The sequence below is a fragment of the Homalodisca vitripennis genome, chromosome 3 (genome assembly GCF_021130785.1).
Source record: "Homalodisca vitripennis isolate AUS2020 chromosome 3, UT_GWSS_2.1, whole genome shotgun sequence".
Classification (NCBI taxonomy): Eukaryota; Metazoa; Arthropoda; class Insecta; order Hemiptera; family Cicadellidae; genus Homalodisca; species Homalodisca vitripennis.
This window is the reverse complement of record NC_060209.1, coordinates 106,685,940-106,701,677: the sequence shown is the minus strand read 5'-3', so window position 1 is coordinate 106,701,677 and position 15,738 is coordinate 106,685,940. Positions and strand designations below refer to the sequence as shown.

Here is a 15,738-nt window from a genome sequence, read left to right as displayed (position 1 = left end):
ATATGACATGTGCCATTTAATTTACCATCACATAATAAATTTACTTTGTTGATTAGTTGGAACATTTTAAATTAAACTGCAGTGTTTTTAAGTTGAGTCGAGTTAATTGATACTCTGTTGTTTTAGTTTATTTTTTATGAGAACATTATTGTTTCTTTGCCTTTGTTTTCTTTGACTCAGAAATATTTTTTGAGAAATGTTTTAAAAAATTTAATTTTTTCAGCGAAGAAAATGATGTGGTACCAAAAGTGGTAGAAGCCATTCTGAACCTCCCTCCCAACACACATGTAGCTGTCAGGTACACGTCCATTCTGCTGCTTGGTGAATTGTGTGAGTGGATCGAGAAACACCCCGAGTCTTTAGGTATTTTAACCAAACCTTCTCTTTGGCTTTTGAATATATAGAAGTAGTTGTCTTGTTTGATTTATAAGTTTGCTATGTTATTGAACAACTAGTGTAAACATTAATTAATAGTTTACTACAGTGAAACTTGGATTATTGAAACATCTCATATTTGAAATCTTATGTACTAGGAACTTTTTTCTGGTTCCTTAAAATTTGTATTATAATGTTAAAATAGGATGTTTAATTCTAAATTTGAATCCATTGTATAAAATTTCTAAGCTATAATTTCTAAATGTAAATGAGACTACATTACAATGGCAAATATCAGAAATCATATTATCCTTTCAAATCATCCATTGTCAATTACTAACTTTAATAAAAGAACATCTCCACTACTAATTACACCCATGTATATTCCATGCCCTTGTAAAGTTTTAGTAATTTAAGTTGTCTTGAGAATATTTTCATGGATAAGGTATCACGTAGCACTAGGTATTATCAACTAACAATCATTATAGTGTCTTATTCATAAAAAAATATTCGCTCACATCTGATGTGGTGTTTGGACAGAGCCTGTGTTGAACTGTCTGCTCTGTGGACTGCAGCAACCGCAGCTAGCCTGCGCCGCAGCCACGGCACTGCAAAGTGTTTGCGCTGCATGCCGCAGCCATATGAGCCAACACTTCAACGGCCTCGTGCAACTGGTGCAGGCGCTGGACAGCTTCTGTATCAGTCAGGATGCAGCTATTGGGCTTCTCAAGGGGGTGGCTATCATCCTGGGTCGTCTACCACCCCAACAAATAGACCAGGCCATGAAGGAGATTTGTCTTGTCCAGGCGAAACCGCTCTGCGATCTCGTTCAGGTGTGACAATCAGTTCACTGTTGAACTTTTGTCCATAAAGAATAGTGATTTTTATATGAACTACGTGGCTTTCCTTATATCATCATTCTGGTGTTTACATTTTGATGCTTTCAAAGAACCTATAAACTGTCTGACAAAATTTTCAACTTTCACAAGTTTGTCAGTTTTGTCTTATGGACTTAATCATAAAATCATAATCCCACTTCAATTTCTTGTAGACTCTCCATTGCAGAATAGGTTGATCTTTATTGCTAGCAACCTAATTATCTGTCAATAAGAGATACCGAGACTCCATTATCTTTCATATAATATTGATAAATATTACAAAAAGTATAGGACCTATGTAAGAACCTTTTGACACACCAGATGGCACATAGAATAGATTAGATAGTAGTCTAAATAGATGCACTTGACAAGCAATAGCCCCAAACAAAGTAGCCTTATAGTTCTGCCAGCAGTAGCTTGTGATTGTTCTCATTGAAGGACTGGGGGTAGTCTAAATAGATGCAGTCTACTTGACAACCAAGAGCCCTGAACATTCTTGTAGCTGTCAGAGATCTACGAATGTGGATCTCCATTTGATAAATCCATGCTGTTCAGGTATTATAATTGGCCTAAAGTAAAAATGAGATTGCCAAAGAAACTTTTTTTGTAGATCTTAGCAAGGTCTGGGTTTATTATCACTCTTGTAACCAGATTTGATGACTATAATATTGGAATACTTTGTAAACTGCTTAAAAATTAAAACCTCCTATTTCCTCCTTTGGTGTATATTTTGTAGTTTACTTAAACTTAATTCAGTTTTTTTTTTATTCCCACTTTCTTAAAGGTGTATAAATTATATCTGGAGATCAAGAATTAAGAATATTTTATTTTCATCCTACTTTAATAATGCATTGACATTGTCCTCAAAGCTGTATTGAGATAGCATAAATAGTATAACATAAACCTACAGTAGATATTTTAAAATCTCCAATAATGTGTTGCAGGCGAATGTGAAGCCAGAGCGAGGTAAGAAGACTGATCCGATGTTGTGGTTGGACAGACTGGCTGTGATATTCAGGAACACAAACCCAACAGTGGAGAATGGAGCTGTACATCCTTGCCTAGGCGTTATAACAGAAGTATGTGTATTACCAAATATTTCATATATCTCACTAGATTTTATATTAGTTTTCAATGTGACTAGATTAAGAACCGTCAGTAGTGAAATTACCTTGACTTGTAACAACACATCATATTCATTTTAGTTATCCAAAATTCTGTCAGAATGCATTTTTTTTATCTTTCATCGTGATGCTGATAGAGAGTGACATATTAGAACAGTTATCAACAGTCACAAAATATGTTTTTGTTGGCTTTGACCGTGTGCACGCGCATTAACTCATTCATTCATTCAGGAAGCGGATAAACTCACTCATGAAAGACAACAGTTGAGTGCATATTGATGGTTTATTAACTTTTTTTAACATAAAATGTGTTTGATATATTCTTTGTCCAATATATTCATTAAAAAATAAACTTTAAAAAATTAAAATTAAATGCAATTATTTACTAGCATTTTATTATTTTGCGTACTAAGGATTAAATATTAAAACTATGAAGTGCAAAAGAGTTGGAGGCTTTTGTTCATAGTATATAATAAAACGTACAAAACACTGAAAAGTTTTTAGTTAATGTAGATTAATTGTATCATTAAAATGAGATATATCCTATAATTCTGTGATTAAAAATAAGGTTGTAAAAGTATTTGAGATGTAACATTCTTCTTAAGGGTTAAAAATCAAGATGTCCACCAGTGCTGGTGGATTTTAAAGTAGAAAGATGAAAATTACTTAAGTCTGGAGTATTGGAACATAACCGAGACCTGTTACGGTTGTAGATGTGGCCTGTGCTGTCCACTACCATGGACAAGTATCAGACAGAAGGAGCCATTATGGAGAGGTGCTGTCGGTGCCTCAGGTTCGCCATACGCTGCGTATCTCAGCAAGCCACTCACCTGCTGGAACCTCTCGTAAAACAGGTAAGTGTTAAGCGTGTCCTACTATCCATTTGGATTCAAAAACTTCAAATCTGGTTTTAGTTCACTTAATAACTGTCATTAAGGTATCATATTCCTTATTGTACATGAGGATTGATCCTCAGTGAGCACTTCAGAAACAATAAGAGTTACTGTACAAAATAAAATAAAATATTAAAAAAAATGTTTTTGATGTTGAGAAGAGCTTTTCTAAAGAAAAATCATTATTTTAGAATTTTGGTAGTTTAGGCAAAAATTTAAAATATTGCACATTTGTAGAAAAAATCAAAATTAGTTTAATATTGCTAGTAAATAATCGAGATTTATTTGGGTTTTTTACTCTGAGTAAAATAAGAAATAAAACAGGGTAGCCACCCTACCGGGGAAACCAGGAATAAGCCAGGAATTTTTCTGAGAACCGGGAAAATTTCAAAAATAAGACAAGTCTCTAAGAACTTATAAAATCAAGACAAATTTAACAGCTTCTTGAATCAAGAACTGATTAATCATGAAACATCATATTTTACGCACTTGGTTCTTTCTAATCCTGTGCCATGGTAAGCCTCCGCCTCCTCCCCCCATAAATACGTAACAATCCATTGGGCAATTAAAATCGGTCGACCAATCGTTTCTGACTTCGGCACTAAACGAGTGGTACGCTTTAAGCGGTAACGCGGCAGAGCAGTAGTTACCTCAATACAAACGGGTTTTTTGTACTTAAGTAATATTCAGTCACCGAAGTGGGGTCTCCGGACGAAGTTGTCCAACTCTTATTCTTTAGAGAAAATAGTGTTTTGGAAAGACGTGTGTTATATAGATAGCACATGCCTAAAATGTACAGTGTTATAAACAGGCTTTAGAATTTGTTATAAACAGTTCATTGAATAATATAATGTTTGATAAGAGGTGCAGCCCGGGTTTTTGAGTACACCAGAATGTCAGTGGGATTTATACAAAGCTTAATAAGATACCTTTTGGAGAGGAAAGTAGTGGGTTAGTTACAACAAGTTAGGTTGAGAAGGGGGCGTTTGTGTCTTGTTGCACAGCAATTACAGACTGAGCTGAGGGTGAGCGGCAGGAGAAACATTTAATGCCTAGAATTGGCGGCGGGTAAGCGCTATCGTGTGGTACTGCCCTGCTGCTTACGTCTGCCATGGCTAGTGTCGAGTGTTCCCCATATGTACAACACAAATATTAAATTTTAAGTCCCCAATGCCTCGGTTGGTCGATATGAACGATTGCCAACAACACACATTCGATTGTCATCAAATTACATAGATTAAAAAAAAGGAAGTGATTTTATGTTTTGATATCATGGTCAGATCCAAATCTTAACTAAACTGTGTTTAATATAGCAAAAAATGGTGCAAGTTTTGTGTCCAACTAAACATCGCTAGTCTAAACGGGCACAAAAGCTCTCACAAGCGCTGCCGCAACCAGTGCCGAAATTCATCGTAGAGTTTTTTGCAACCTGTAAAAAGATATTTTTATACAATACAGTTTGTAATCGTAGTTTTCGCTAATTAAAATCATTTCAGGCACAAGAAATTCAAGAAACTGCACACTTTTAAGTACTGTTCAACTCTAACTTGTATATTTGTGTTGAACCTTCTTATCACTTTTGATTAAATTTTGACAGATGGTGAGGATATACTCAAGTCATCCCCACAGTTGCCTGCTATACCTAGGCAGTATATTGGTGGATGAGTATGGCAGTGACAGCCATTGTGTACAAGGACTACTAGAAATGCTGCAGACCTTCATCACACCCACCTTCACACTACTACAGGGTGAACTAGGCCTCAAACATCACCCGGACACTGTAGACGACTTCTTTCGTCTCTGTGACAGGTCAGATACTAGAACTTATTATATAATACTGTATATTAGTTGTAATAATTAGGAATTTTGGAACATCTTCCATCATTTTTAACCTATTGGCATAGACTGAAGAAACCGTTTCGCTCAGTTGGTTCACGGCTACTCCAGTCTTGAAACATGAGTTCTTTAACATTTAAGTTTATCTGCTAGATCACAAAGGGATTAGCTTTTCATTGTTGATGTTGTATTCCAGTATAAAATTGAGAAAAACCTTTCACCTTTTTATATACTTTGATATCATTTACTTTTTTTTAATATGTAACATATAAAATACTTAATATCATAGTTGAGAAATAAAGTATGTAAAAAAACCACTTCTGACTAAGTTGGAAAAAATTTAAATAGAATGCTTTAACACCTTCGCTGCAACACGAATCATGTACGGACTTCAGCACAGCCCCGAGATAAGTATCAGTGTGTATTTGCTTTTGACTTAATACAAAAGTGAACAAGAGATATCAGTCAGGAAGCTATTAGAAAGTTCTTCTTTGTGTATGTACAGTACATATCTATATATATATATATATATATATATATATATATATATATATATATATATAAACTGTAAACTATTCAATTATGTGTTACTAATTATATAATTCAATTGTTTTTTAACAGTTTTAGTAAGCATTTTCCTATATCTCAGAGCATTGTTTTCCTCCAGGTTTCTTCAGAGGGCACCCGTGGCACTTCTAACATCTGTGTCATTCCCATCCATCCTGCAGTGTGGATTGATGGCTGTACAGCTGGACCATCGAGATGCCAACGCCTCTGTCATGAGGTTCTTCTCCGACCTGGTTCACGCTGGCATCTCTCATCGGGTGTGTTCCATGATATAAGAAACTTAAAAATAAATATTAACCCTTTAAACGTCATTGAGTTGTATAAAATTGCAGTACGATATACATTTTTTCAGAGTATCTAAATAAGCCTATTTATTTCACTTATCTAAAACTTGGCCCATTTAATTTTATTGTATTTCCTTTATTAACAGTAATAGTAACAGTAACAGTTTTTGAAAAATATTAAAGACTAGCAGCTACCCACGGCTTCGCTTGCAATTTTCAGAATTGAAGGGTCTTATTGAAGGGGTTATTTAATTATTTATATTGTAATATGATGAAGACCTATGACGTTTTCAAACAAAAGTAGGCACAGATCTCACCAGCGGAGCTTGAATGATTTACAGACGGCTCTAAAACAAAGAGTGTCACAGGCGCTGGAATTGTGGGGGTGAGACCATGTAGGGTGCTGGTGGTCCTTATGGGCAGTCTTTCAAGCTGAAGTAGCAGCCATTATGGATTATGCTCATTAGAATCTTCGTCTACGGTATAGAATAAGATGATTAGCATTTTCACAAATAGTCAGGCAGCACTGGTGGTACTTGACTCTTGTGTGTTCAATTCCAAACTTGTCTGGGATTGCTATCAAGTCACTTATTCCCTTGTCATAATCAACAACGTGACTGTTTGTTGGGTTCCTGGTGATGAGGGGATCCCGGGGAATGAAAGAGCTGATAACCTGGGCTCAGCATCCAATATGATGGGACCTCAACTGTTCTTTGGCGTTCTAGTTCTAGGTGTGAAACCTTTGGGGCTGCCATGAAATGGGTTCGCACTGAACATGAGAAAAGGTGTTGGCATCTGGCTCTAAGAATAAGCAGAATGGTTCTACAGTCGCCTTCTCCTAGGGTGGCATCTGACCTTCTCTCACTAAGTAGATCAGTGTCTTCTCGGGTTATGGGTCTTATTACGGGACATGGTCACCTGAGGAAGCCTTCACAGAGTCGGTATCCTTTGGGAGGATCCGCTCTCTAGAATCAGGAGGAAACTGCTGAACACCTGTTCTTTGATGTCCTGCAATAGCAAGGGAGTGGTATGCCATCTTTGGTAGTTTGGACAAGGGCGGTGGATTTCTCTATGAGAAACTGATAGGTTGTTTTCGGCGGATCGTGGAACTGCTGAAACCGTAGACTATTAGGCTTTATGGTGTGCTTCCAGGGTGCACAAAAGGCTTAAGTGCATGGCAATAGACCACCCCATAGAAGAAAAAGAGGAAGACATACTAGATCTAATACTTTTAATTCAGTGTCCATCGTTAAGAGATTCTATTGTTAATTTAATGTTTATTGGTTCTTATTTCAGAAGTTATGTATTTTAAACCACCTTTGCTAGTTTGAAAATAACATTTATAATCAATTAAAGTTTTTCTTTCAATTAATATTTCACAATTTTAGAGATTAGTGGGCCGTAACTCGGAAGGATTTCTGAAATAAGAATATGCTTATATTCATATCAGGGACACTAACAATGTCCATGTAAAATTTCAATACCAAGTGTTTATGTTTGAAAACAAAAAAACAAAGACACTTTCGCATTTATAATATTACTATTAGGAGAAGCAATTTGAAAGTTTTTTTCTTAACCCTTTGAACCCCAGACCAAAATATTGATGGTGGAAAAAACGTACCAAAATCATTTGACCTAAGAACTACCGAAATCCCCGGAGCAAAAACAGCTGTTTTGCATACTGTTTGTAAAAAATTAATACTTTTGCTATTTTTTATGCTATTGTCTTGTATTACACACCAAAATGTCCAGAATGAAATTGTATACACAGAAAAAGATTAGTCTGAAGTATAAAAAAATGTTTAACAGCATTAAAATAATTGTTAAAATATATGTATATAGATTTTTAGGCAAAAAAATTGATTTTAAGATTTTTAGAAGTTAAAAAATAAGAAATATTTTTACTATGGGCACCCACCTTTTATTTTTCTAAATTTAGTTTTGTGTATGTACAAAAAAACATTATATTGATATCTCTAAAAATTAAACTTTTTTTGAATTTTTATATAAAAGTATGTGACTTGTAAAAACCTCTAGGCCGTACAACACAAAAATCACTGATATTACCTGAAATAAATAAATTAGTAAATAATAAATAAAAAAAATTAGTATTTTAATAAAATACATATAAAATGTATTAATACTCATAGTATTTTACGATTTCAAATAAAAATTAAACGCATATACCATGGCGACGATATTACGTCGCATTTATCGCAACTTCATTGGCGACGATACATCGTCGCCGCGGGGATCTTCGCATATCTTCTCGGCGACGATATTTCGTCGCCTGGGGTTCAAAGGGTTAAATAATGAAGTTTTTCAATGTAAATAAAAGTACTAATTAACGTGACTGTACAATAAAAAAATTCTAATGTCGGAAAAAATTCTAGTTCTAATAAAGTAACAAAATAAACTGAATCGGTTAAAAACTTATATAAACATCAAAAGCATACACACAGATAATTTATGAAAACAATACAAATAGTGGATCTAAAATGGACTATCACAACCAACTGGAGCAGTGAGGAAAGTGTGTAATTGATGATGAACTGCACAGGAAGTCCTGTTAACAACATAGTCAGCAATCTTTGTGCAGTGCTATATTTGTCCCCGAAAGAAGGATAAAGCATTCTTTACCACTCATAATCGTGAAAAAAAGGATTTTAATGTTTGTGCAACAGTTACTGTCATTAAAAATAGTTACATACACTATTGCATTTAACTTACTTAAAATATTTTTGCGGTAAATCACGTCAATAATGTGAAGTCCAAGTTTGGAGTTTGCCGAGATTCATGTCAATGACATTCTTAAGGTTAAATTAATCAAAATTACTGGGTCACCTTATCCATGTATAATATGTTGTCAATTAGAAAATTTTTTCTAACTCAAACTTATTGTGTCTGTAATATTGTTTGGAATTTAAAGAGTTTAAAATTTGTATTCTTTGTGTAATTAGATTTAAATAACAACTCTAATTTTCGGTCATTCCTAATTTTTCTGATTAAATGAATTGTTGTATCACCTGGTTTCATTATGTTTTCTACTCCAGTTATTTTCACATCATCTGCACAGTATGATTATGACTGATGTTTCAAAAAGTGAAGTTACGTCAATGCTGATTATTGTGGGTAAAACTCATTTGTGATTATTGAGATAAATGCACTTATTTCTGAGTGAATGCACTTTTAGCCCATTGCAATGAATTCTCATGAGGAAATGTACTTATAATCGTGCTCTTGTGTGAAACATGCTATAACTGGTTACCTATTGCAGGAGAGAGAGGACTTTGAGACGAGACATCGCCTGATACGAGAGGTGTTGTTAGAACACGGCCGCACACTGGTAACTAACCTAATACAGGCGTCAGTGTTCTGCCTGCACTCTTATATGCTGTGTGATGTTGCCACAGTCCTCTTAGAGCTGGTCAGCTGGGATCGAGAGGTAAGTGTCTTATAGAACATTGTGGGCGCAATGTTAGACTTGTGTTGAGATGTAGTTTTGTTGAAGATGTTTAGTTGGGAATTCGTAGAAATTAAAAATTGGTCTGTTGTGTTCCAGCTGTTCAGTTCATGGTTGTATGAAACTTTGTCATTGTTACCAAAGCAGAGTTCCGGAGGAAGCGTTACAGCAACGGAAAACCAACTATTAGAGTTCCAGGAATCACTTACTAAGTATGTTCTTTGTGTTTCTATTTTTCTATATGATATGTATTAATATTTCAGACAACAGTGAAATGAAAAAAATTACAGAGACAGTGGCTTCTTTTAACGATTGTTTTTCTTTTTACCGCTTATTTGGTGTTTTGATTATTTAATTTATATCAAAATAAAAACATATAAATGAGATTTTGTGCTTTTCAAATTTATTTTAAGCTCTTTTGTTGATTTATTTGTTATATTATTTTGTAATAAAATACTTTTTTAATATTTCTGAATATATCAGAATTGATTGAAAGGATACCTAGTGTTTATATTTAAAATTAATACTTTAATGTTAAGTCTACTGCTCTTTCCATAGACATGCCATTTCTAAGTATTGTTGAATACAGGTAATTCTATTACTATTGTAGAATGTAAAGGTGATAATAATGTTGGGTTTGTTTGTTCACAGGGCTCACAGTGCCAAAGTAATCACGCACAGTCTAAGGGATTTCGCCCGACTCTATAGATAGGTGTAACATTACATTTTATTTATTTTTATATTCAGATTATTTGTAAAAAATAAACTATGTGTTTTATTTCAATATGTACAATGGACACTGCAATATTAAATATTGTAATGTTTATATCCTTTTTTTCTTCCTTACATATTCTTAATAAAAATTCATTTTAAACACTTAAAAATTTTAAAGTTTTCACAGAAGCTGATATCAATTCTAATAATGAAGCTCTCTTAATTACCCTTCACATTCAATCATGTTTTCACTATAACTAACATTTTAACATACAGCAATCTTTGAGAAGCTAAAGTTATGAGTACATTACATGAACTTAGGCCTCACAAGCATGGGAACTTTTATCCTTAGTGGAATTGTCTTAATATTTGTGACGAATATCACTAGGAGTGTGGTGATGGTTAGGGCACGTGAGCTCAAGGTCATGAGAAGTAACGTAACATGATCTACTGTATACTTGGGTCTCTGCACTCTCTCTTTTATTTACACATAATAACCACTATTAAATCAAATATACTATATATTATATGTCACCTATTATTTTCTGTGACAAAAACAGTAATATAAAGTAACTGGTTTTTAGTTGTCCTCTTACAATTTTTATATTCATATTTATGAAGTAATAGATTAAATCGAACGAAATTTAATCAGTAGAACTCAATTGAAAGTAAATAAGTAGATGTTAGAACAAAGTTAATACACTTTATACAAAATTTCAAAACTAATGTTTGTTAACGCTTAGAACGCTGAATATACATTTCTGTACAATACAGTAGAAAAAATCACTAGTTTGCTAATACAACAACAAAAATTGTTTTTAATTTGTTTTAAGTTCTAGTTGAATTTAAGTTTTTTAAATTATTGTAGAACAAAAGATATAAAACCTGAATTTTTAAAATGGTTTTTATATTTTTGTATATGTTTTAGAATGTTGGTGACGAATTGATCAAGGTTTTCATCATCTTTGTTAGCCATTTTTATAATCATTTTAATATAAAATTAAAAAGAATTCACTCCACACACAGATATAATCTCTATTTCAAAGAAGTAAATTCCTATTAATCGCAACATTACACTGGAACAAATCTTACACACCGGTCTCAATAGTTGTACTGGCACTCTCCCCATGCGGGAAAACCTCTCAAACGCACCAGAGTATAGTCCAAACTGGTGATTGGTAGCTACAAAAACCTCTTTCAGATCAATGACAGGAAGACAAGAACAATGAATGGAGCACAGCTGTTGGAGCAACCCTCTATGTGCATTCTATCAGCGGTTTTACAAACTACAATTCACAACAAAAAACTTAATTTACTATATTTCCTGTCATACGTGTTTTAAACCAATTTAACCTTGCGAGATTTCCCATAATACGCATGGGAAGGATTAAGATTGTTCTACATTGAATCTTTGATTTTAAAAATGTGCCAATATTGACTTGTATTGACACATTTTATTTTAACAATTGGGATTACAAAACCATTGCATTTTGAACTGGTAGAAACATCCATATCAAACACTGGTATACTAGTTTCTATGTTTTGTATTCAGATATTTTACTTTTTATTTAGGTACTATTTGTAATCAGTTTACATAACCTAATTTTAGCTTACGTTTTATGTCCTATAGCACGTAAAAATCACCAAAGCATCATTGCAAACACTACTACACTGGTTTATATTCTTGGTACTAATGGTACATTTCCTTATACTTAGGTACACTAATAGAATCGGGTGGGTCAATGTTTCTAGATATTAAATGAGATAACTAAATCAGGGATCCCTTCCCTTTAGAGACCTATTCCAAAATATAATCTATTTATATAAAATTCATTGATATCTGATGTTATATAATTATTTTTATATGACTAACGTTGCAATGTCATTTTTAGTCAAATTTTTAACTATTCAATCTTTTATTCTTTGCACAATATGAATTTTGCAATTTTTATGCACATTAAAAACATGAAGTGTATAAAAACTTTAACTTAAAAGGAACATTGATAATAGTAAACCTTGGATGTACAATTCAAATATTATGTACTAGCTAAAGAGATATACTGACCCTAATGAATTCCACAAGGGCCTCATTTTAACATTCTTCCAGCCAAGCTATCTCTTACCTGTTAAACATATAATTGCAAGTACTTAAAAATAATATATCTCTTATAATCTGGAAGAACATTTAACTAGTTTGTAGACTAAAAATATATTTTTTTATATATTAACAATTAATATTCAAACCAATATGGCACTTAATATTAATATTTTTGTTACTTAAAATTCTATAAATGAAACCTAATGAAAAGTAAGTTATGAACTTTTAATGGCAAGTTATGGTAGTAACTTTAACCCTTTTAACCCCAGCCATTTTTCCATGGACTTGCCAGAAAGCCCATGGCGATAAGGGTCCGTAGTGCAGAATTGAGGAAAAATACATCTAGTTTTCTTATTTTTGAAGATAACTTTTAGGTTTTTGTTTTAAATTGTTCACAAATAAGTGTACTCTTAGATGTAATAGTTAAAAAGTACTTTTACAAAATGATTTGTTTTTTTTTAGCGTATTTTTTATAAAAAAAATTTTAATTTTTTATAGTTTGGACATACTTAAAAGGGTAGAAAAAAAATTGTAGCCCCTGAAAAATGAAGCAATTTTGTTGTACACATATTTCTTACTACACAAACAAAATTTGAAGAACTTTCCTTGATAAATGCAGGAGATATATCCAATTAATTGTATTGCTGCATAAGCACTTCTTCATATATTTCCACATACACGTCAGTAGAAGTATACATATACAGTAATTCATTCATTTATACTCTGACAATTAAACCACAATTGGAAAGCCTATATTAAATTACACAATTTTTCATTTACTTTTCTGGGAAAATGCCTCCAAAATACCCGTGTGGCACCTGTTGACATTGGTGTTAGGTTTTCAGGAATAAAATGCACTGGTCAATGTCAAAAATGGTATCATGCAGGATGTCAAACATACTTGAGAAGAAACTTGAAAAAATGGGGTGCTGACGAAATTGACTTATGGAAATGCACTCTGTGTAGAGGTAACCAACAACTGTGTCCTACAGTAGAAATTAATGACTCAACTTCATCAAATTGTGACATCCTTAGTAGTCCGATTCAAGGACTTGGAAGTAGTAATATTCAAAATAGCTCTCCAGATATCTTGAACTCCTCTCTTGTAGATTTTAAGTTAGAAAAAATGAAGACAAAACTGCAGGACCATGGAAAATTGGAAGAACAGGATTTAGAAACATCCCTGACACTAGCTGCTGAAGCCGGATCTTTTTTTATTACAAGAAAAATATTGATCTCAAGAGAAATAACAATAATTTGAATTGCCAAGTAACTGTACTCAAACTAACTTACTCTGTATGGAAGCAAAAATTGAAGAACTCACTACAAGGGAGAATAAATATGAACAAAAAATTGAAACTCTACTAAGTCAAATGGAAAGAAATTGGAACAGCAACTTAGTAAGTCTAAACAAGATAAAATTGATGTCCAAAACAATTTTTGAGGAACATGACATTAAACAATCTGAAATTCTCACTAACTACTCACTTAAAATCAATGAGCAAGAAAAATTAATTGCCAAACTTAAAACATTCAGTCAGAAAAAAGTCACACGTCACTAATGTTATAAAAACCTCTGTAGATGTTGGAACCCAAACTATTCATATAAACTCACCTCCAACAAATGTTACCCTCCTCCTAGATCTGGGATCTCATTAAAGAGAAACAGGACCAGATGGTGCAATCCATTACAGAACTTAATAGAAATTTAAAAAACATAGCCATCACGATACCTCTAATGACAGAGGACCCAGGGTCCAAAACATCATTGACAGGAGACTCCCAGCCTCTCGACAACTCCAAAGCCTACTGAATTAACTGGGGGAATCAGTCAAACCACCGACAAAAAAACTGTCTACAACAGCTCAGACTAGAATTTTCAACCTCTTGACAACTCCACAGGCAACAGAATCAACAGGGGGAATCAGCCAAACCCCCAACAAAAAAACTGTCTATAACAGCTTTGACAAGGAGCTCTAGCCTCTTGACAACTCCACAGGCAACAGAATTGACTGGGGGAATCAGTCAAACCCCGACAAAAAAACTGTCTATAATAGCAAGTGATGATGAATTTGATAAACATGACACTGGGAGAGACAGACAAACTCCGACCAACAAACTGGATGAAGTTGAGGACTGGGAAAGACAGACAATCTCTGACTTTAAGTCTAAATCATCAACCTAAAAATCCTATTCCATCAGACAATAAGGCCTATAAAATCCCTGAAAGAGGCTCTGTGCTCAGCAAAACCCCACCAATGAATACTTTTAAAAGATTACAAAATGAAAGTCATGAGGAGTTTTTTATAAAGCACATAGACTTCTACAAGGACTTAATAACAAACTGGAGGGAATCCTGCACCACACTTAAGCCTACCTTACTGCAGGGCGATCTTGCCAATAGCTTCTGAATTCAACGAACAACCCCTTTAGTGGAAAAAAAAGTAGTTTTTTAGACAAAACTCACCCCATATTGAAACGATTCAAAACAAAATTTTACAAAAGAAAAACAATAGGCTTTCAAGTAGCAAAACTCTCACCGTGCTACATCAGAACGTAGATCGAATTTCTAACAAAATTTGACAAGATGAATGCCCTTCTAGACACAACAAACCCTGACTTAGTCATCATAAACAGAACATGGACTAAAAAGAGAGGTCCTGCTAAACACAAGACTGATCGGCTACAAATTAGTAGCAGAATTCAGCAGGACAAACTTTCTTAAAAGGAGGTGTTGCCATCTATGCAAAAGAGTTGCTTCAGGAGAAAAATTGAAGCAATAAATGTTCATGACCAGTGCATTGAGCTATTGTGTGAAGTGGCAGTCATTAAAATCAAAATAGGAAAAATTACCACCTTCATTATAGGTGTGTACAGAACAAACAGAAACTTGATTCAAGGCCTGGAAATCATAGCTCAGATCCTTCAAAAAATACAGTCCGAAAAGCATTGTGTCATCTTCATGGGCGACATTAACATAGATTCACTAGATAAAAAGCATGACTACATCCTAATGCAAGACATCCTAAAAAGCCATGATATGGAGAGACTCGATTTACCACCCACAAGGATTACACCAACTTCAAGAACCTCCATTGACTGTGTTTGCACAAACCTCCCACAAGAGGAGCTTGATGTTTCATGTCATTAACACAGGAATTTCCGATCACACAGGCCAACTATGCACACTAAAGCTGAACAGCACAAAACTCCAGGCACCTTCTACCATGGAGCGTAGGCACATAAACAACAGAAATCTTTATAAGCTCAAAACATGTCTCGGCCAACAAGACTGGACAGAAGTCTACAGTTCTCTGGAGGTTAACGATGCCTACAACAGATTTCTTCAGATACTGACTGATGTAATGAATGAGGCTTGTCCGATGGTTAAATCAAGAACAATGCCAAAGCGAAGTAAATTAATGTTAAATGACCCTACAACAATTCACCTAAAAGGAAATGCTGGTTAAGGCCCAAGACCAATACAATGCAACAGGTAGTGAAGA

At 34.0% G+C, this 15,738-nt stretch overlaps 1 protein-coding gene across 1 annotated transcript in view; it reads left to right on the top strand.

The window, feature by feature from the left end:
- Positions 1–10,204, top strand: part of LOC124357281 (transportin-3) — a 29,576-nt gene extending 19,372 nt beyond the window's left edge. Inside the window, exons 9-17 of the mRNA XM_046808926.1 lie at positions 224–363; positions 916–1,208; positions 2,198–2,332; positions 3,091–3,231; positions 4,868–5,079; positions 5,774–5,930; positions 9,235–9,402; positions 9,520–9,632; positions 10,072–10,204. Of these exons, the coding sequence (XP_046664882.1) occupies positions 224–363; positions 916–1,208; positions 2,198–2,332; positions 3,091–3,231; positions 4,868–5,079; positions 5,774–5,930; positions 9,235–9,402; positions 9,520–9,632; positions 10,072–10,132 (1,420 nt within the window). The 3' untranslated portion in view covers positions 10,133–10,204. The remainder of the gene's footprint in view (positions 1–223; positions 364–915; positions 1,209–2,197; positions 2,333–3,090; positions 3,232–4,867; positions 5,080–5,773; positions 5,931–9,234; positions 9,403–9,519; positions 9,633–10,071) is intronic.
- The last annotated feature ends 5,534 nt before the right edge of the window (positions 10,205–15,738 follow it).